General features: G+C 41.3%; 1 protein-coding gene across 1 annotated transcript in view; it reads left to right on the top strand.

The window, feature by feature from the left end:
* The window catches only part of ATP9A (ATPase, class II, type 9A), a 50,119-nt gene that overhangs the window by 10,273 nt on the left and 18,945 nt on the right, over positions 1-20,901 (top strand). The window contains exons 6-18 of the mRNA XM_009893493.1: positions 480-499; positions 1,198-1,234; positions 2,018-2,076; positions 2,973-3,024; positions 3,529-3,623; positions 4,908-4,988; positions 6,361-6,436; positions 9,549-9,625; positions 10,243-10,403; positions 11,171-11,313; positions 12,069-12,181; positions 14,969-15,181; positions 20,424-20,585. Coding sequence (XP_009891795.1) covers positions 480-499; positions 1,198-1,234; positions 2,018-2,076; positions 2,973-3,024; positions 3,529-3,623; positions 4,908-4,988; positions 6,361-6,436; positions 9,549-9,625; positions 10,243-10,403; positions 11,171-11,313; positions 12,069-12,181; positions 14,969-15,181; positions 20,424-20,585 — 1,289 coding nt within the window. The remainder of the gene's footprint in view (positions 1-479; positions 500-1,197; positions 1,235-2,017; positions 2,077-2,972; positions 3,025-3,528; positions 3,624-4,907; positions 4,989-6,360; positions 6,437-9,548; positions 9,626-10,242; positions 10,404-11,170; positions 11,314-12,068; positions 12,182-14,968; positions 15,182-20,423; positions 20,586-20,901) is intronic.

The raw sequence follows: 20,901 nt of genomic DNA, 5'->3' as shown, positions 1-20,901 counted from the left end.
ACAGCTGAGGTTGGGGGGGGGGTATTGAACAAGACAAATCTGCTCCAGCTGCTTTGATTTTTCTTGCATGGGAAAAATTTTAAAGCAGATGATATTGTTTTCAGAATAATGATCCAAAAAGCCTTTTATGTGCATAATGGTAGGAAATAATCACATTGTAGCTTTGTCCAGGTGTTCATTTTTTTTTTCCAGTGTGAATTTACATCATTAAGGAAAGCACTACAAAACTGCTGTTCATTCGTGAACCCTGCAGGTAGTGTTTCCTATACTGACAGTCACCAAATAAGTCCTTGCGATCTTTGAGAAGTACATAAAATATGGTTAAAGAAATCCCCCTCTCCTTCCAAGAGCTTTTTTGCAGAGTGTTTTAGGAATTGCTATGCCTGTGTGGGGAGAGCACACAGGGCTTTTTTTCCTCCTTTGCACAGGAGAATATTCAAAAGCACTTTTTGTTGTTTTGTGAATAACCGTATTAAAAGGGGAGGAAGAGATGTTATCTGTCAGACCCTTTTAGTGTCATAGTACCTAACTTTGTATAGCCCATACAGAAGACTGCCAGGGATGCTTTTTGGATCCTCTTGGATTGTGGCTTTTCTTTTCAAGCCTCTGCGTAATGGACTCTTAATCCCCGGTATGCTTCCTGCCCCGGCAGAGATGTCTTTAGCCCAGCATTCATTTTGTTTACCCCCCCCCTTTTTTTTTTTTAAAAAAAAAAAAAAAAAAAAAAAAAAAAAAAACCCTAAAAAACTCGCAAGGCAAAACCCAGAATCCATGAAAGACCTGAGATATTTGTGAAATGGGCCAGGACTGCTTATAATTTGTAGGAATAATTACAGCATGTAAGGAAGTCTGCATTTATTAGCAGCAGTGATGAAGCATGTTGTTAAGCACACAGTGTGTCACCAAAGCAGCAGGCTGCCGGGAGCCCAGAATGGCTTTCATTGTTAATTTGGAGCAGAAACACTGAAGCATATCCTGAGAAGGATGCTAATGAAGGGACTGCCAGTAGTAAAATCCTAGTGACCTTTGTGCTTTGTGCTAATTTCTATTCCCCCTCCCTTCCCCCTTCTCCTTCCCCCCTGCGCTGCTATCTGGCCAGTTAGCCCATGAATTTCGAGGTACAGTAGGAGTGTTGTCCGTGCCGGGGTGAGCTCCACGTGCCTCCCCCACTTCCACTCAAATCACAGCAGATTAAAGAGGCTTTTGTTGAAATATAACAGACAGACACATAGAGGCAGGGTTCAAATTAACTGATTATAAATCACTGGTTAGTCTGAGAAGCCAAATCTAGAGCTGGCTAATGATTTGGAATTACTAGCCAATTGTTAAATTAATCCCGTGTTTTAAAGCAACTGGGAAATGTTTGACAGCTGCAAAGAAATAAATATTTACGCGTTTTCTGTAGGACCCTTACTCTGCAGGGCTCGTTCAGGCTGTGACCGTCGAGGGGCAAAGGAGAGGTGGTGGAGCTGAGCCAGATACAAGAGCTGCGGCACGGAAGGGAAGGAGCCTGGTTTTTAAGATGGGCCCATTGTACTTACGGCTTCCAGGTCTTGGCTTGAGAGTTGAGCTTTAAATTTTCAACCACCTAAGGGAAAGGAGTCGGGAGTTGATGGTTCCCTACTGTAATTTTCCTGTTCTTGCTCTGTTCTCTGCCTGACACTGAAAGTATTTTCAAATTCCTGGGTTAAGCAGTACAAAAAAGAAGTTTAAGGGCTTGTTCAGAGTTGTCGCTAGAGAGTGACCAGGGTGCTTCTGCGTCCAGGGCTGAGGTCTGGAGCTGTTAAGTGAGAGGTTTCCAACCCTTTTCACAGCCTGACACCCGCTGCTTTACCCAGTGGGACCAGTGGGCTCAGTAAGTCTCTGCAGGGCAGTGTTGCCTAATTCTTATGATAGAAACATTACCCATTTTTTTCCTGAATAGTGAAGTGGAAGGAGGGGGGGTAAGGAGCATCGCACAGCACCCACAAACCCCGTCCTGCTGCTGTTCTAATGCACTGCTGTCTTGCCTTTGCAGGGACTGTGAAGGTGAAGAGCTCTAATATACAAGTAGGCGACCTCATCATTGTTGAAAAGGTTAGCCTTTATGTGTATCTTCTCTGTGTAAAGTACTTTTTTCACAAGACCATAGAAAATGAGGGATTTTGAAGTGATATTTGTTTTACAATAGGTTTAGAATGTCAAGTGTTGAACCCTCATTACAATATTTAATCGCTTTTCAGGGTTCCCCCACCCCACCAAAATAACATCATCATCTTTACAATGGAGAGCAGATCTGTAGATGTGCACCTATAACCTAATTTTTCCACTTACACTATAGCAAGATGAAAAGCCTCTCTGGTCCTATCTCTGACTGTTGGACACAGGTTAAATACCTGATACAAATGCAACATCCAAATGCTGCTTTGTGAGTAAACAACACAAGTATTGGGAGACGCAATGGTCCATTTGTAGGCACTGGTATGTGTAGGTATATTTCCCCCTTTTTACAAGTTTGTGTGATTTTTTTTTTTTTTTTATCCACCGATTTATTTTTTTTTTTCCCCATACACTCTGTGCAAGCAGCTATAATCTCTAAAACCATTAGTATGAAAATAACTCTGAACAACAAAGAGGAAAAGTGGCAGCTGTAGATTCCAGATACATGCTTTCTTCTAGCATGGGACTTCTTGAAAGGAAACCAGCATTAGGTTAAAATTTCTTCATACTTCTAGAATTACTCACTAGCCCTTTTGTAAACCTAGCTGGTGGGTCTGATCAGTGGGAGCTGGCACCAGTTATTATTCTGCGCTTGGAATTCTGCAGGGAAGTGAGTTTAGGATTCAAAGCAAACTGAATATCAAGCTTCACTTTGACAAAGAAATCCTCTTTCTCCTCCATACCCCCTTTGCTGGTCACGGTGGGGCTGTGGAGGGCGGCTGCACACGCGTGCAGGGGTGTACGCACAATAATGGCCTTTCTTCTCCCAACAGAACCAGCGGGTCCCTGCTGACATGATCTTCCTGAGGACGTCGGAGAAGAATGGTAAACATCTGGAACCAATTGTCAAAATAGCCATTAACCTTTCACTGGTTGTTTAGAGAAAATTATCTTTTGGAAATGTGGAAAAAATAGATAATAGTAAAATTTTAGAGAGACAGAGAATTCAAATGCTTTTATGGACTACTGCTTCTCGGGATGTTATACTCTGGTTTTGTTTGCTAATCAAAGAACGTAGGGGGTTTAATCCAGGGTAAATCAATCTGGTTGCATAACAGTTTGTGGTTTAGATGTAAATCATTTTACTTGCCGTTCAGGTTTGTTTTGTGAAGTGTGGGATAAGGAAACGTTTGATCAGAAGGATTGGAAAACATAAAGACTAATGAGGAGAATAAGAATACAATTCTTATGTTATTAACAAATATTACTTGAAATTAAATACTGTTTTCAAAGAAAGAAGGGTGTCCTAGATACGAAGCCATTTCATGAGTCGTAGATGTATCTAAGACAGCTCTGGAAAGAGCACTGACTGGTGTTGAAAATCCACAGGGTCTTGCTTCCTTCGCACCGACCAGCTGGATGGGGAGACAGACTGGAAATTGCGGCTGCCTGTTACCTGTACTCAGAGGCTGCCAACTGCTTCTGTAAGCTGCCTTCCTACAAAATACCCTACTTGGTAAACACGCGTACCTGTCTCACCCGAAAAATGTTCAGGTGCTTCTGTTAATGGGCTCTTCTAAGAAACGGGTTAATGCAGCGTTGCTCTGCCCAGGGCTCAGTGCGTGCTACAGGTTAGTGTTGGCAACGAAGAGTATAAGGCCAAACAAGTTCTTCCCGAGCTCCAGGCAGGATTTCAGGTAAGGTGAAGCTGGGTGTCTCTGTACCACGTGGCTGTCACTGCAAAGCTGTGCAGATGGGCACTGGGCTTGGCAGCTAGAGAATGACCGTGCAGCAGGAGGTGGCTCATGGTAGGATGCTCCTATTTTCTTTTTCCTCTCCAGAGCCCATTGCAGTAACTTACGGCAGGATAGGTCTCATTGCAGGGTAGGCAGCCTTGGTGGTGGTACTGCTGAAATGCTGCCTTTCGTTCCTTGCACTGCACTATGTTCAGAGGCACAATTCACACATTTTCATGAAATGGCGTTAGGGGCTGTTAAGTTTTCATTGCTCGCCTTTATGAAAGAGGGAGTGCCACCATGGAAGCTCTACTGTATGATCTGAAATAGGCATGTTACCTCCATCAAACATGCTGTTTCCCAAAATCTCTGGCTAGAGTACTTAGTGTGGTTTTGATTGGTTGGTTGGTTGGTTGGGGTTTTTTTGTTTTTTTTGTTTTTTTTTTTTTTTTTTAAAACACAACCCAAAAACAAAGAGGGGATCAGAGTACCTGCTTTATTGATGTTCTGTCTGTAAAAAGTGCAAGAAGTTTATTTTATACAAAGGCTTTGAGGCAAGGCATTCTCTCCATGGAGTGAATAATTTGTGCATGTGTAGCAGTCAGCAGTGAAAACACTGCACAGAATCGGTGTATCTTCTTGTCACCACAGAACTGTTCCTTGTGACACTGACATCTTGAACTAAATATTGAGTGATAGGGTGTTCCTTGGTTGCCTTGGAAGACTAGTCCAAACCTTCTTTGCTACAAAGTGTTAAGTGTCTTAGGTTGTGTTGATTATTCAGGCTGAAATTTCTTTTATGGGGCACCAACATTTAAGTAACTCCCAGGAGTCTCTCAGGTATCGGTTCAATAAGTACTCTTTAGTGAAGCTGTACACCAATTTTCTCGTAGACAGTTGGGCTCCAGTAAGTAACACAATTTAGTAATTAGCTTGATAAATAACTCTTGCTCAAAGTATTTTGGTAGAAACATTTGTACATTATTAAAATGAGGTTGTCTAACAGTCTGCCAAAACATGTCTGTTTTATAGGACCTCCTGCAAATCCGATCCTATGTATATGCAGAAGAACCCAATATTGATATACATAACTTCGTGGGGACCTTCACAAGGGTGAGTCTTGCTGACATATGCTTGAAATCATATATGTAGTGTTTGCTATGCAAGCCTGCTGAATGCTACCAGGATGCCAGAGTCTTTCAGGAGAAATAGTGAAGTCTGTCTTGCCATTCCTTGTCTCTTCTTTCTTTCTTTTTTTTTTTTTCCTTCATAAAAATCTATGAAACGAATCTGAAACAAAAATATGGTTATTGTAGCTTTGACTTGGAGACAATGTCATAGGCTGTTTGGGATTAAGGACCTTACTCTGAAGGTATTAGACCAGAACATTCAGGCAGGAATTGGTAGTTACATATTCCTGGTGCCTGTTCAGAAGGAAATCTGGACCACCATGTACTCTGTAGGATTAAAATCCTTTAATTGTGAAAAGACAGGGGATCTTAGCTAGATCAGGCAATAACAGTCTTAATTCTGAATCGTTTGGGTTTTTGCCTTCAATGGCATGCAAGCTGTGTGAACTGTTATATCGGCCCCCTGTTTCAGAGGGCAGCAGCTCAGAGCCACTGTGAAATATCACCATGCAAAATATCTATATCTTTTGACTTGTTGGGAAGATGTATTGCCTACTTGGGGCAAAAGGTTGTGTTTTGTTTTGTTTTGTTTTTTTTCTTTCAGTGGGATTATGAAAATTTTGAGAGATTCATCTAATGCCCTTGGGGAGCTTTCAGAGGACAAACGGTTTTGTAAAAAATAGGAGACACAGCTTTTTAGAAGTTGTCTGCTGGTATTTTAATTCAAAATTGTACATTTCCCCCTTTTATCTTTATGTGGCGTGGTTTAATCTGGTTTAATAGCACTGGCATGGATGAGGAGTTTGAGGAGCTTGGGGAGGCAGTTCTTGTGTAAAATCTGCGCAGACATTAATTTACTTTCTCATGCAGAGGTACAATTGTGTAGAAAATATTTTGGTGCCTAAGAGGAATCATGCTTTCTTGTAACTGTTCTCTGGTGTGTATAAGACAACTTTCCAGTCATCGCTGAGCAGTCCAAACAGGTTCTCAGTGAGATCTTACAGTAGAAGAAATGCTATTAATCCGTATGAGCCAAGTAAGGGAACATTTTCCTGTAGTCCCTGGAGAGCTGCAGACAAATCCCTTTCTCATTTATGATTCCTGGGGGACTTCAGCAGGCAGAGGTATCTTAATACATTTTTTTTTTTCCTAGCCCTTCTGCTCCACTGAAATGAAGTGCTCATGTTCTGAATCCAACCAGAGATTTACTTGGGTTTATGAAAATCCTCCATCTTATCAAGAAGCCCTCTACCAACACTCCGAGCATCCCTCTCCAATCACCTCTGTGTAACTGTCATCCACTGGCCTTTTACACTACTGACAAGTTTGTTTGTTTATTTTTTATTTTGTTGTAGGAGGACAGTGACCCTCCAGTGAATGAAAGTTTAAGCATAGAAAACACCCTATGGGCCAGCACGGTGATTGCATCAGGTAAGATGGAGACACGTGTAATTTTTTTTTAAGGGAATATGTTAACAATTTTTAAAGGTCTTTTTGTAATGGAATAATAATCTCTGTCAGTTGGAGAAATTAGCAGCTGGAATGAGGTTTCCCGCTTGTCCTGACACCTCTGGGGAGCTGAGCTCTGACGTCTAATTGCCTCTTGGACATTCCTAGATGAGAAAGAATTGGAGTGGCCTTTGGGCACTTCTTTAGCATCTAGGACCAGAATAGCACTTAATTGCTCTCCGCATTGACATCCTAATCTGTAACAGAAATGGTGTCAAATAGATTGTGGTAACAGTAGCTAAGATGAAAGATTTTCAGGTAAGTGCTTCCATTGGGTTCATCTTAGATACTTTCAAAGAGGAAAAAAATAAATTCTTTGACAGATTTTGGTTTATATATATGATAAACTCCCAAGGCCTGAGATTAATCAATGCCCTATTGTAGAGGCTTGTCAGAGTAAAAGCCTTGTTCCTCTCCTGTCCAGTGTGCTTGCAAGGTTTGCAGGCGGTAGCTGGAGGAGAGTGAAATTCTGTTCTGGGATTGAAGTTGTTGAATGGAGAGACTTCACAGTGTGATACCTAGGCATACATGAAATTAGTAATAATGGGAAGGAACATGAACTTCAAAAGTTTTTTTTGTTGTTTTTTTTTTCGGAAGTACTGAGAAGATTTTGATTTGCTCTCTTAAAAACAGAAAACAGTAAATAAATTTTATTCCTGTATGTTCCTCTCTAATCCTGCTCTCACTCTTCTTTGAGATGTATTAGACTGTCACAGTGCTGTGACCAAGGGATCATACAAAACGTTGTCCAAATATAATTTAATCAAGTAAATTATGTTTATAGATTAGTAATTGCCATGCAGTAGGTAACCTGTGTTCCCTCCCTCTGAGTGTAGACACATGTGGTCAAGTCTGGCAGCTTAAAATACCCATCAGCTGCTTAATGCGGGAGTCTCAGCTCATACTGCTTTTGAACAAAGTAAATGGAGAAATGGAAAGCCATTTTCCTTATGATTCTGTCCCATATGGCTCCTCTCCCCACAGCACGCTTTCCCGGGGAGGGGCTTTCTTGCCTCTTGTATCAAAGCTTTAATTTGTACCAGCTCTTGAACCACTGCACATCTCACTGCTGTGGCTGAGCCTAACACAGGGGTGTGTTACAGAGAAAAGTCCTACTGAAGTCGGAAGGAAACGCTGTCATGCCCTCGGCACGCTCACAGCCAGTGCCTGCTGAGGGTAAAAGCTCTTCCTCTGCTGTGCGCAGTATACGCGTGGGTACAGACAGTTTACCCAAAGGAGGACACAGCGTACCCTCTGCTCTGCCTGGTCGCTACTTCGGTGCTGTTTAGAAGTCCCGGGTGGTCTCGGTGCCTGTATCAAGGCACGCAGTGACCTCTCTGCCCAAATGAACTGTGTCTGAATCCAGCCCTCCCTTCTGAATGTGAACAAAGTTATCTGTAGATAGACATCTTTTGAGTTCAGTTAATAGGAATAACATTTGCAAATATTTTCATAATTTCAAATGATTTGTGCAGTTGAGTCTGTTTTGAATGGCCATAAAACAATCAGAAACACTTTTCATACGTACCAGTGTGCCTTCAAGCTGTTTTCTGGTCCTGGCAGGTTCTTCCCATCGTTTTGACTGACTTGATCAATATAATACTCAGTTTTGTTTCTCCATGGCAATAACAAATAGCATGTTGTAGGTTATTTCTGTTATGCAAAAAAATGGGGATATTATTTTTCTTCTTCTGTAAGTGAAAGCTGTCAAGTTGTGGTGATGCCATCTCACTGGGGCAGCCTTTGCTTGTAAGATGAAGTAGAGCTATGTGGCTTTCTCCATCTGCTGTAGTAGGAACGGGTCTGACTCTGACTGTTTGCAGTTGATTTGGAGTAGCTGTGCCATCTGCTGATTTGAATTGTGATGATCTTACCACCACCTGCCATCTGGCTCCAGTGATTTGTTGTTGTTTTGGGTTTGGTTTTTTTTTTTTTTTTTTTTTAAGGAATGTTTCCCAGCGTATTTTTAGAAACCACCTCTTTTGAATCAGTCTAATTTTAAAATATTTCACTTGCATTATGTTAAAACTTTGATCATTAATAGGAGCCAGGGAATAGCAGAGTATAAAATAGCAATGTATTTGCAGTGGTGCTTTTTTTTTTTGGGTAGTGTTTTTCTCCATTTTTACAGTAAAAAAATCAGACTTTGATGATAGCAACTTCCAAACTCTTGGTGGTAGATAGCTTTTTCTTTATGGCTTTTTACAAAGTCTTTAAGAGAAATCTGTAGAAAACCAGTAATTTATGGTGCTAAACTTTATTCTGTTTCTCTGAGAAGAAAAGGGAGAACTTTGTTGCTCTCAGCTCTTTAGAAACTGTGGGGCATTAAAATACACTGATGGGCTCGCAGCAGCTCCATCTGTTACAGTAAGGTAGGAGTTGGTATGATTCGCATTTTGGTGGGAACAGCAATTAGGCAAATACTTGCAGTAAATTGTAGGTTTTAAAAAAAGGCAATTCTGTCTTTGAAAGCTGTTGGAATTCATTGGTTTTACTCTGATTGTGGCAACCTTCACCAATAAAGAATTGTAGCCCAGAGAATGGATTTGATTTTGACACACAATGAAGAACCACTATCTAGTGTAAGATGAATTTACCCACACCTAAGTGGGACTCAGAGTGGTGGGAGGAAAACCAAGAAATCTTCCATCCTTAGCAACTTTTATTTGTAGTGGGGAGAGACAACTGACATCAAAAGGGGGTCTGAGAAAGTCGAGAGAGCAAAGCAGATGACTCCACTTCCCATGCGCATTAGTTGATGCAGTCTGTGATGCTTCATGAAGTCCAAGAATATGGGCAGTGTGGTTGAAGACTTACTGACTTTTTGTGGGATGTCTTCTGTTCAAAGTCTGTGTTTTCATAGAGTTTATATTTCAGGAACCGGCTTTTTTAATTTCTGGTTGCTATCGCTTCTGAAATTAGCCTGCTAAAAATCCTCTACGACTGTCAAGCCTTTGGATCCAACAAGTATTTTTATAGAGAAAACAAACGGAGGTTGTTTTTCTTCAGCTGATGCATGCTCTGTTTTGTTTAGGTACTGTTGTGGGAGTTGTCCTCTACACGGGAAGGGAACTGCGCAGTGTGATGAATACTTCAAACCCAAGAAGTAAGGTATGGTAAGGAAGCAGTCTTATAGTAAATAAAAAGGGGCAGAAATTTAATGTGTCGTGTTTGTTTTTTTTTTTTTTTTTTTTAAGAAAATCCTTCCAAATGCTGTGCATGCACACTATAGGGACAAACCCATAGAAATAGTCATATCTTCCAGCCTATGATTTAAGATAGCTACCATAGCAGAACCTATTTCACCTTATTTTTTTGGTCCTGTTGTACACGTATCTTTTCACTTCTTTTAAGATTGGTAAAACCATTATTTTATATGGCTATAATGAGATAGTCCCAGTTAGAATAGGAAAGCTTATTTTGCTGTATTCTTCTATTACAGCAAAGCTAAGAAAAGATGCAGGGTTGTTTGTATAGTGCACAGATTTTGACAGTGTGAGTCTTCTCACACCTCTTGATGCATTGCTTAGCTTCCAAAGGATGGAAGTCTTATTAAATAAGCTGGCAACAATATTGCTTATAAATTTAAATATGTTTGTAGTGTTTTAAAAGAGAAGTTGTTGACTAGTGGAGAATGGCTCTTTGGAAATGGCAGTTGATTCCCTTTGTGAGTATTGCATTGAGCTAACATCTTCTCTTGTGTGTTTGAAATGTCTTTATTTCTTTAGATTGGTCTCTTTGATTTGGAAGTGAACTGTCTTACCAAGATCCTATTTGGGGCTCTTGTGGTGGTCTCGCTTGTCATGGTAGCCCTTCAGCACTTTGCTGGCCGCTGGTATCTTCAGATCATAAGATTTCTCCTTCTGTTCTCAAATATCATTCCCATTAGGTAAGGCAATAGCTAATTCTTCCCAGCAAAATACTGTTTCCTTTGCATTCTCCTCCTTGTTTCTAGTATGAACAAGCACATAAACTTATCTATTCCTCATTTGACAAGTAAGCAAATCTAGAAATAGAAATCAAATTACTGTTCAAACATAGGAATTGCTTTGTTGTTTCTGCTGAATTTGTTTAGCATATTCACCCGTTCACTGACTCTAGTGACTGTGGATTAGTCATTTAAGGCCCCTTGTCTCAGTGTTCAGGCTGACTGGTTACTTTGATAAAAGCAGAGCAAAAAATGGAAAAGGAGATGTATTTATATAGCATGTAGTGTAATAGGACCCAATTGCCTTTTAGAGGGGACTGAAACTTTAATATTTAATTGCACTATATTAATAAGTAGATTGTTACTTTCGATGTAGGTCTGGGATTCATTTCAGTTCCATTTTTAACCTGCTGTCCGCATATCAATCACACTGTCCTTACTTGTCTGTGTCCATCTTCCCCTCAAATTATATCTGTTCTTCTCAACATAATTTTATCATCTATCTTTGAATTACAGTACTACTGCAGCAATGTGCAGTCCTCCTACCCGTTTGCCACCTGACCACTGACTTTGAATATGCTTCTCCCAACACATCCTCTCTGGCAGCTCAAGTTCAGCGGGGGAGACATGTCATTTCATTGCACTGTGGCAGTTCACAATGATTTTTTTTTCCCAAAGTTTAACTGGAGATACGTTTTCTTTTTCTTTTTCCCCTTCCTCCTGCACAGTTTACGTGTGAATCTGGACATGGGGAAAATTGTCTACAGCTGGGTGATCCGCAGAGATTCCAAAATCCCCGGGACTGTGGTTCGGTCCAGCACTATTCCTGAGCAGCTGGGGAGAATATCCTATTTGCTTACAGACAAAACAGGTATCTATGTAGAAAATACAGTTTGGAGTCATGGTATGTTGTTGTTTGGATTTTGTTACATTTTCGGCCAGCCAAAGAGTATAATGTGTGATTTCTTTGGACTAGAAGAAATATGCATTTCCTGTCACTTTGATACGATTTGAAAAAAAAATTACGTTTTTTTTTTGTTCTGACTGCATTATAAGTAAGATAGGACAGGAATATTATGCTACTTCAAAGAAACACTTAAATTGTGCTTTTAAACCAAAAGCTGAGGGTAAAAATAAAACTAAAAGCAACTTTTTAGAGTTAGTTTTCAAAGCCAGATGAAGATAGCTTACACATGTAGGCAGAAATGTACCATCAGTCTGCTGCTGTTCTTACACTTTTAAAGTTGAACTTGAATTCAGAACACCTAAGCTGTAATGAAAAGCTCGGTCTGACACAAAATCCTGGTCCCATTGAAGTTGTTTCCAAAAGTTGTCTACAGTTCCAACAGAACCAGCATTATGCCTGCAGCTCTTGCTGTCATTGACTTTGAGGTGAATAATCTCATTCTTATTTACTGGCATGGTAATGTGCATCACTGCTTCCTGGGAGGATCGGCCCTCAGGTTTGTTAATATTGTCTTTTTTGCTGGCCTGAGCCTGGTATGGCGACTGATCCAACTTCTGGGCTAGTTTCTCTTGGATTTGGGATACAGCAGGGACCAGAACGCGTGCTGGGGAATAGGTGTCTTAGTGCCTGCTCCATGTCTGGTGCTGCTTCTGTTACAGGAACTCTTACGCAGAACGAGATGGTCTTCAAGCGACTTCACTTGGGAACGGTAGCTTACGGCCTGGACTCCATGGATGAAGTGCAGAGCCACATATTCAGTATATACACGCAGGTAGAATTAAATTGCATTACTTAACTCTTTGTTCAAAAGCAGTTTTCAGGGTCACTGGGCTAATGGTGAATTAGTATGGCAAGAATCTGCCTATTAACTTTTTGGAAAACTCTGAAGGTCACTGGATGCTTAATATGTAAATATTATCATGATTTCTTACTGCATTCGTAGCTTGTTTCGCACCCACCAGTCTTTTAACTCTAACTGCCACAGCACATGCACAGATCTGTAAGTGTAAGCGTGTGTACGTGCCCGTGTCTTGCTGCTGAGGTCTGATTGTAAAATAACATACTTTTATTTAGATATTCACCATTTACAGCAACCACAGCATCTGCTTTGTTGAAAAATTGTCTCTGAGTAATATTTAGTGGATTAAGTTGCTGTTTGAAATGCTGTGTGCTGGGGCAATAAAAAAGGAAGAGGAACCATCGGTACTCGGTGAACAGTGTACCAGTGTTGCTGCTTTAGGCCTGGTTGATAGTTAAAACATAAAATGGTAAAAGTGGGATTCTTTCAGTAATGCACCAATGATCTTGTATGGTGCATCACTGATATCTGCTTTGAGAACTATCTACACCTAAAGAAGGTAGCAAAGTCGGTATGTGAAGTATAGAACAGGAAACTCCTGGTTTTGGAAATCTCTCCCTTGCATTCCTCTTTCAGTATCCCAGGATGAGCCAGCATCTAAAGAGCCTTCATCTCTATTCTTAGACTTTTATTTCAGTTTTGTGTGATAACCAGGTAATGCCATGTGACTTGTGTGGGTCAGCAAACTGTATTCATTAGCGTGTTACAACGGACGGGATGCTTACGAATTGAAACTTCATATAAATACATGCACTTCCTCTGTAAAACAAAGGATGAGGTTTTACTTAAGAATATTCCTACCTTCAAAAAAAAAGAAAAAATCAGAGGGGTGCCTGGAACATCAGCCACTGACAGCTGAGTGGTACTTCAAGATTTAAGAATTGTCACTAATTACGTAATCATGGAAGCATTATTTTTCATTTTGTTAATAACCATTCTCTCAACTGCAGCTGGAAATAACTTTATTTGTGACTTACTGACAATTAGATTTTTTTTTTCTTTTGTGACATGTGATTCCACAGATGCAATCTGCAGACGTTAGTGATGGGTTACTGCTCCTGTGTCGTGTGTCAAGCATTTTCATTCCTCAGTAGTTGTGGAATTGCTTCATTCCTACAGAAACCTCAGAAGTTGTTCTCGCAGTACGTGCGCTTTTCTTTGGGCGTGCACACCCAATGCAGTGAACTGGGTTTTTCATGTCACATTGTTTTTGCTGTGCTCGAGAGATTTTTAGACTGAAGTGCTCTTTCTATACCCCCCACAAAGTGAAACACGAAGCCAGCATTCTTGTCTGGAAAAGGGCACTATGTACTGTAAATAGGATTTTTATTTTTGGATTTTGTTCATGGTGGTAAAGACGCACAGCAGGTTTCCTTGACCTCAGTGATCTGTTTGGTGGCGTAGCTTTTCCCTGGGCAGACTACAATGTGCTTTTAACTAAGCATATGATAATTACTCAAAATACAAGGTATTTACCAACTATCTTTTTCACTGGCATGTGTCTCAGGTAACTTGTAACTCCTCTAGCTATCTCTGTCTTTCCCTCCTCTGCTTTCACAGCCTTCTTAGCATCTGGTTCTTCTCTTGGGGTCGAAACCCTTAAATGACTGAACTGTACTTTAAAAAAAACAACCAGACAACCAAAACCAAAAAAACAGACTTCAGATCTATCTGCCCTCGTTTTGTACGTGATCTCCAGAGGCAACTTGACTACTGGTTAATTATTTGCCAAAGTATTCAATATTTGTCAAGAACCTTTTGGTGACTGTGAGTAGTCTAGTATGTGACTAGTGCTATATGTCAATCTAAATGCGCCTCAGCTGGGGGTTTGCTAGTGTTTGATTTGGTTAAAGCCTGTTGCAACAGTGCTGATGAGCAGCAATGTTAAATTTGAAGATCTTCATGTCCTAATCACTCGAGTGTGGAAAACAGCATGTGGAATTACACTGCTAAAGGATATGTCTCATAAAACGTTTATCATTACCGAGTGAGATTCCTTATAATGAGAAGCATTTGCTGGCAATGATTCATTTTGAACTGTAGTTCTTATTCTTTGCTCTTATTTTTACCATGTTGTGGCCTTTGACCTGGAAGTGAAACTCTTGTCCTCTTGACACTAAAGGTTAACAGAGCAGGAAACTAGATCACTGTGTGTCCCTTCTTCAACCAGGATAATTTAGTAATTGTGCAATTATCTGAAGACTCCCATTCTGATACTAAAAATAGTATTAAAAATTAAATGAATGTAATTAAGATTTTCTAGGTCCATACGAGTCATCTGTTTTCTGTTTTTGGCAATTATATTCTTTTGCACTTGAAACCCAATTGACTCTCGGTTTTTAAAGCCCTTGGTCTTTTGTGGAGCAAAAACTGGCTTCACCGAGTCTTCTGACTTTGGTCTTTTACCAGTTGGTGTTTGGTGGATTTGCAACAAAGAGTCTTTCTCTCAATGTACTGTTCCAAAAACTTCAGTAAATCTTTTGGGGCGCTTTACTCCACCAGTAGCAATGGCAAAGAAGTTGCATTACACTGGGGTGTGTTCCCAGCAATGGGCTGAGTTAAGGTGTATGAAGAGCGCATCTCATTCCTGGGGACACAAGACTGCACAGCTGCTACATAGATGGTCTTCACTAATGTAAAAACTCAATTTTTTTTTTTTTTTGGTGCAATAAGACTTTATTCTATTTTCTTTTTTATAAGCAATCTCAGGACCCACCTGCTGTGAAGGGCCTTACCTTGGCCACGAAGGTGCGTAAAACCATGAGCAGCCGAGTGCACGAGGCGGTGAAGGCAATCGCGCTGTGCCACAACGTGACGCCGGTGTATGAGTCCAACGGGGTGACGGACCAGGCTGAAGCCGAGAGACACTACGAGGACTCCTGCAGGGTGTACCAGGCCTCCAGTCCTGATGAGGTCAGTATCCATTTGAGTGTATAAAAACATAACTATGACCTTGGTTGTTGCTGAAAAAAAAAAAAAAAAAAGTATTTCATGAAAGTACTGCAGTCCAGTGAAGGGGATAATATTTTAATGCGTTTATTGCACTGATAACCCATGAATAGACCATAAGTGTCCTCTCAGCCGATATACTTCAGCCAAATCTGCCTAAAGCTACAGAGCTACATGGTGACTGGTATCTGGCTGTTGTGTCAGCCTCTGCATCACAGAATTTTGCTCATTTTCTGCACCTTTTGTCCAGGGTATATTTTGCAGTTCAGTGCCATGAATCCCTCTGACCACGTTTGGTAAATTATAGGCAATCTTGTCTTGTTTTGGAGGGGGACGACTTGTGAGAGGGGGTTAGAGCACTCCCACAAGTCAGCTGGTCCATGATCTGCAACATGTTCGAACTCCCAGACCAAGTGAAAAGTTGTACATCATGCTGGGTAGCACTGCTAAGCCCGGACATGTCCCTTCCCATGCAGGTGGGACAGACCCGCAGCCTGAGTTAATTCTGCAGAGTGAGTGAAGTGCACAGAAGTTTGTCTCGGAGCAACGCTGTGCCCTGCCAGTTCTCTGCTGGCACCCGGTCCAGCCAGGCCTGCACAGGGTGGTACAGGAGAGAGAAACCTTGCAACTCTCCAGAAACTCGCTGGAAACTTTTACTGAACGCTCGAGAGATCAGGTTCAATACAGGACTTAAGATTAAAGTGGTCTTTGCCACCCTCAGCAAAACTTTGAAAACCTAATTAGAGTGTTCTGTGATGAACACAGGAGGAATAAAATATGGTTTCATGTATTGGTTATGCTTCTTCGATACATCATCTTTAGTGTAACCAAGGTAAAACAATTTGCTTTCTATTAATTTGTACAATGATGCTTGCTCTGTGCCATTGAAAGAGGCTGAAGTTTGAAACTTCCCACAAGAATCCTACTGATGGTATGAGATCGTATCACCCATTCAACTACATTTGAAGTGTTCTTCCTTTTATTGCCCCAGATAAAACAGATTTGCCTCTGATAATAACTTTTTCACCTTTGACATCAAAAGAGAAGCTGGCTTTCCTCATTGTTACAGGTGAGAAATTGTTTGCAAAGAAATAAATTTATTCGTTAGCCCGGCTATGTGAGGACTTTGTAATTGTTGGATGTATTAGTAAAAGACTGACACGCAGAGTTAGTTTCTACATTTCAAGTACATTCAAAATATTCCCTGTAGTGTTTTTCTTCTCAAGTAGGCAATTCATTCATTTCTTATAAAGTGTTTGTGTTACACAAAAGCTGCATCTTTGCTTTTTCCCCCTCCTCCACTGATATGCCTATAGTGGCAACAAGCACTTACTCCTCCCTGGCCTTGGAGCCGGTGAGCAGTGTGCCTGTGTGTCCTCTCCTGCCGCACAATCTAGGTCAGTGTTTTGCTTACTTGCTTTTCTCCTCTAATGTGTTGGGCTCCCCTGTAAAGACAGCTTACAGAAATCAACTGCCTTTAGATTGAAACAAGTTCAGAATTATTTCCAGATGGGAATTTTTATGATCTGCATTTAAGATTTTTTTTTTTTCCCCCCGAAAGCGTTTACTGGCTATTTTTGCACAGATCCTGTGTTTATTTACATATATACTGTGGTATATAGTGAAGTCAGTGATTTTTCTTTTGCTTTTTCACTTTATATTGTTTTGTCTTTAAAATATTTATGCAGTGATTTGTCTCAAATACCCAAGGGATTATTGTTTGTTTGTGTTACTGTAGCGTGATAACTAATTCTCCCAAGATTATTGTTTAAATTCTTTTTTCCTTTCTTGTGGTGTCTTAAGTAGAGAATTACAGTGGGTTCAGAAATCAGATATGTTTACTGCACTGAGGAAACCTTGTCTATAGGTCTTAGATATACAAATATCATTTAGACATGCTCTGTGTATGTCATACTAGATGGTACAAAACGCAGGATCAGCACAAGTCGAGTCCTTGAGGAAACAGTGATGCTGTTAAATAACATTCCCTGTAGGGGAATGGCTCAAAAAACATTCCCTGTAGGGGAATGGCTTTGGACTCCTGTTAAAGCCAGCCTTTGAAATCCTATATCAATAAAATATTGCCATGGCAGGGAAGGTCAGTTTATGAAATGAGTACAAAAACTTGTATTCTCTTTACTTTAACAGCAAGGGTAATTTCTACCAGTTGGCATAGGATTCATTTCCTGTAACAGAAAGCAGGATTTCCTAAATTTGTTTCCTGTGCACGCTGCCATTTAGAAGTCTTGAAGTATCTTTATTCAGATATCGGTTACAGCCTTGGGGCTCTGCAAGCGTGTCAGTTGTAGCCATACAGTAACTAACAGGGGAAATGAAATAGATATAATCTGATCAGAGATAAGAGTGCCTGGGATTCCTGGGCAAACAGTCTTTAACCCTGACAGCCCACCGCAGCTGCCAGGACATGAAAGGGTGCACCGATCAATTGGTTTCTGCCTGCTGTCTGCCTGCCTGGGCAACCCTAAATGGGATGTTTGTAGAGCAACTCGTGGCACAGAAAGATCGATTTGTCTCTTTAGGATGAAATTTATTAGTTGATATCCACTTCGGTGGTGGCCTGGGTAATTTAATTGTCAGAAAGAGCAAAGTTTGGGGGATATTGTGCCAAGCTGCTGTAGCTGCTCTGCTTTGTAGTGCTCAGTTCTGTATCTGACTTGGCCTGGACGGAGCCACAAACTCCTGGAGTGCAGTCAGGGACTTTACTGATTTCTCCTCGTCCCTGCACATGGGCTTTTTTGAAGGCGCTTGAGGAGTTTCAAGCCTGCGTAGATCTCCTCGATTTAAGCTGTAAATGTAATTTTGCATCTTGAATGTTTCTCATCTTTTCACTGTGACTGAGAGCACCTCCAGTTACTGTTTGCATGGTGCAGAGTAAACCTCTTCTGTCTGGCACCGAGCTGGGAGCACGCGCCCCGTCCCGAGGTGCCCAGACCCTGCCCAAGAGCCATCAGCACTTTGTGTTGTCCACCAGTGCCGCGGCACTTCCCAGAGGCCGGGCCCATTGTGCTGCCTATTGAATGGGGACGGTAATTTCAATGCTTTTAGTACATCTGATAGGAACACTTCAAAATTATATCACTTTCCCTCTCAGTAATTATTCATTAAGTACTATAGAGGCTGGGAAGTGGCCTGTTCAAAGGGGTCAACCCCACTTCCCCTCCGGTGCTGAATGCGGTTCACCTGGAGGGCCATTAAGGGCTGACAGGACCCACGCCTGCTTCGGAGCAGCACGGAAAAGGGGGATTTCTTTCATTATTCTTCCCCTTCCATTCCCCTTTTTGTGGTCTCGGGGCCAGCTGAAATGACTGGCCTCGTGCAATGCAGTGCAGTTAGTTTGAAGTGTGCCGTGTACATGACATAGCACCTCTTGACGTGCTACTCATCCGTTTGTTCCTCTGCGCAAGGCTTTTCTTTTGGGAGATTTAAATGCTTCCTGACATAAGGTTTAAGGGAGACTGGCAGGGAAGGAGGGAGGAGGTGTCTGTGAAAGAAAGTCACAAAGGAGATGCTCTAACAGGCTGAGCGGGGAGCAGAGATTTGTATCTCCAGACATTTACAGGTTACCAACATAGGGAAGTCAACACTGCACTCACTGAACATCACGTAACATCATGCTGGGAAAAAATTCTCAATAATTATTTATTAACCGGAGTATTAGAAAGCCAAGCTCCATCTCTGCTCCGGGAGACTGTTAGGAGGATTATCTAACTGCACACTTTAATGCACTAAGAATGGCTTGAAGAAACTTTTAAAAAAGATAAGCTTGAAAGAGCCTTTGAGTTGTTGTAATCTTTGTGAATAAGCCTGCAAAAACTTGCTAATATTAAAACAAATATTGATTCAAATTGATTTAAAGGTCTTTCAAGGCAAAGCCAACTCAGCTAATTTTTTTTTGTCTGGTGATTTAAGACTACTTTATGAAAGGAAAAGTTTATTTTATGTTGTCTTTTAAGCCTAATTGTGGATGAAAGGGAGCTGAGCTAACATAAGATTCTCCAGTTAGACCCAATTGTATCAATTAATCTAGTAAAATCTTGACTCAATGCAAGTATTTGTAGGTTCCACTTTTATTGTATCTCATGTATGTGATTTCCCAAAATAAATTCCATTTTTGTCTAAGGTATTTGTGGTCACTTAAGGCAGTAAAGGCAGAACCTGAAAGGCACAAGGGATAATTAACCTTCAAGTCGGCAGCAGCCGTGTCCCCAGCACTCTCATGCCTTTGAAAATGTCACTGTAAAATACTTACAGTATTTCATGTCTGTTTGGAGAAAGTACCCCTTGATCCTTTCTGGAGGCCAGTGATATATGGGCTCACATCAGCTGCTGCTCCCATCCATTACTGCCAAGACAGCTTCTAGAGTTAAACCCCCGTATCTCAGCAGGCTCAATCTTAGATGGATGTGTCAGCTGAGGTGGAGATTCTGGGGCATCGTCAAGGAAGTGAAATAAAGGCTTTGGTCTTCTGTCATGACTCCGGTTGTAATCTAGTGAAAGCCTGTAAGGAATTCAGTGTTGTAAGTCCTTAAATACTAGAAGCTGCAATCAAAATGATACCTGCAAAAGTTCATTTAATTGAGTTCTGGTGTGTGCCTTGAAAAACCTGGGGTTTGTTTTGGGTTTTTTGTTTTGTTTGTTTTAATGTTTGGGAGGAAGAGGTTCTCTGCTAAGACGCGTCTGCGAGCCAACCTTCAGCCATCTCACTGATCAGTACAGAGGCGGAAAGTTGTTGATGAATTATTACCAAACAGAATATAACACAGAGCTCATTTGTTTGTTTGCTTTTTAAATATGAATTTTTAATGTGCTCTGCATTAGTGTTTCTGGCTTTGATACTGTAAATCCAGGGTGAATGCATCGTTTTGAATTCTCGATTCCATAAACAGCAAGCTTGGAAAGAGCACATTCGAAGTGTTAAGTGTTTGTAAAGAGATTTACCTGATGTGCCCAAGCAGAGGTTTGGGTGCCCCAGGCCTGGGTGGAGGGCATTTGTGAAAATGCTGTTAGTAAGCTTTGAACTTTGGGAAGAGCCCACGAGCTATCTATAGGAGCACCTGTGTATATGAACAGATCACTCTATAGCACCATTAATGATTAACAAACTTCTTTGCAGCCCCCACCTGCTGTCCCCTCAGTGGAGGCATGGCGTGGGTTGGCTGCCCTCACCATGGCCTTCTCCTCTCAGGTGGCCCTGGTACAGTGGACCGAGAGCGTGGGTTTAACACTGGTGGGCCGAGACCAGTCCTCCGTGCAGCTGAGGACACCGGGTGGCCACATCCTGAACTTCACCATCCTCCAGATCTTCCCCTTCACCTACGAGAGCAAGCGCATGGGCATAATTGTTCGGGTAAGTGGCTTCGGGTAAGCTCTCCTGTCTTTGTCCATCTCCTGCTAACGAAACGTGAGACACAGAAAACATTTGCTCTCAGCTGTGCAGTTCTTCCTGGCTGAGTTTTGCCATCTCTCCTACCTCAGGCTATAAGCTGGTTCTCTTGTTTTGAGCTAAATAGCGCCTCATTGCTGGGTTTGTTTAGTGACACGTCCTTTTCCTTGGCCATCTTTGGCAGTAGGTGCTGTAGTGCCCCAAGACATCTTTGGTTTATTGATCTTTGGTCCCTTGTTTGAAGTAAGAAGGAGCCTAAGCTTCCAGTTTCCTCCAGCTG

This window comes from Charadrius vociferus, unplaced genomic scaffold, assembly GCF_000708025.1.
Source record: "Charadrius vociferus isolate BGI_N301 unplaced genomic scaffold, ASM70802v2 scaffold259, whole genome shotgun sequence".
In the NCBI taxonomy this organism is placed as follows: domain Eukaryota; kingdom Metazoa; phylum Chordata; class Aves; order Charadriiformes; family Charadriidae; genus Charadrius; species Charadrius vociferus.
Note: the sequence above shows the minus strand (reverse complement) of the source record. Positions and strands in the feature narration are given on the sequence as shown.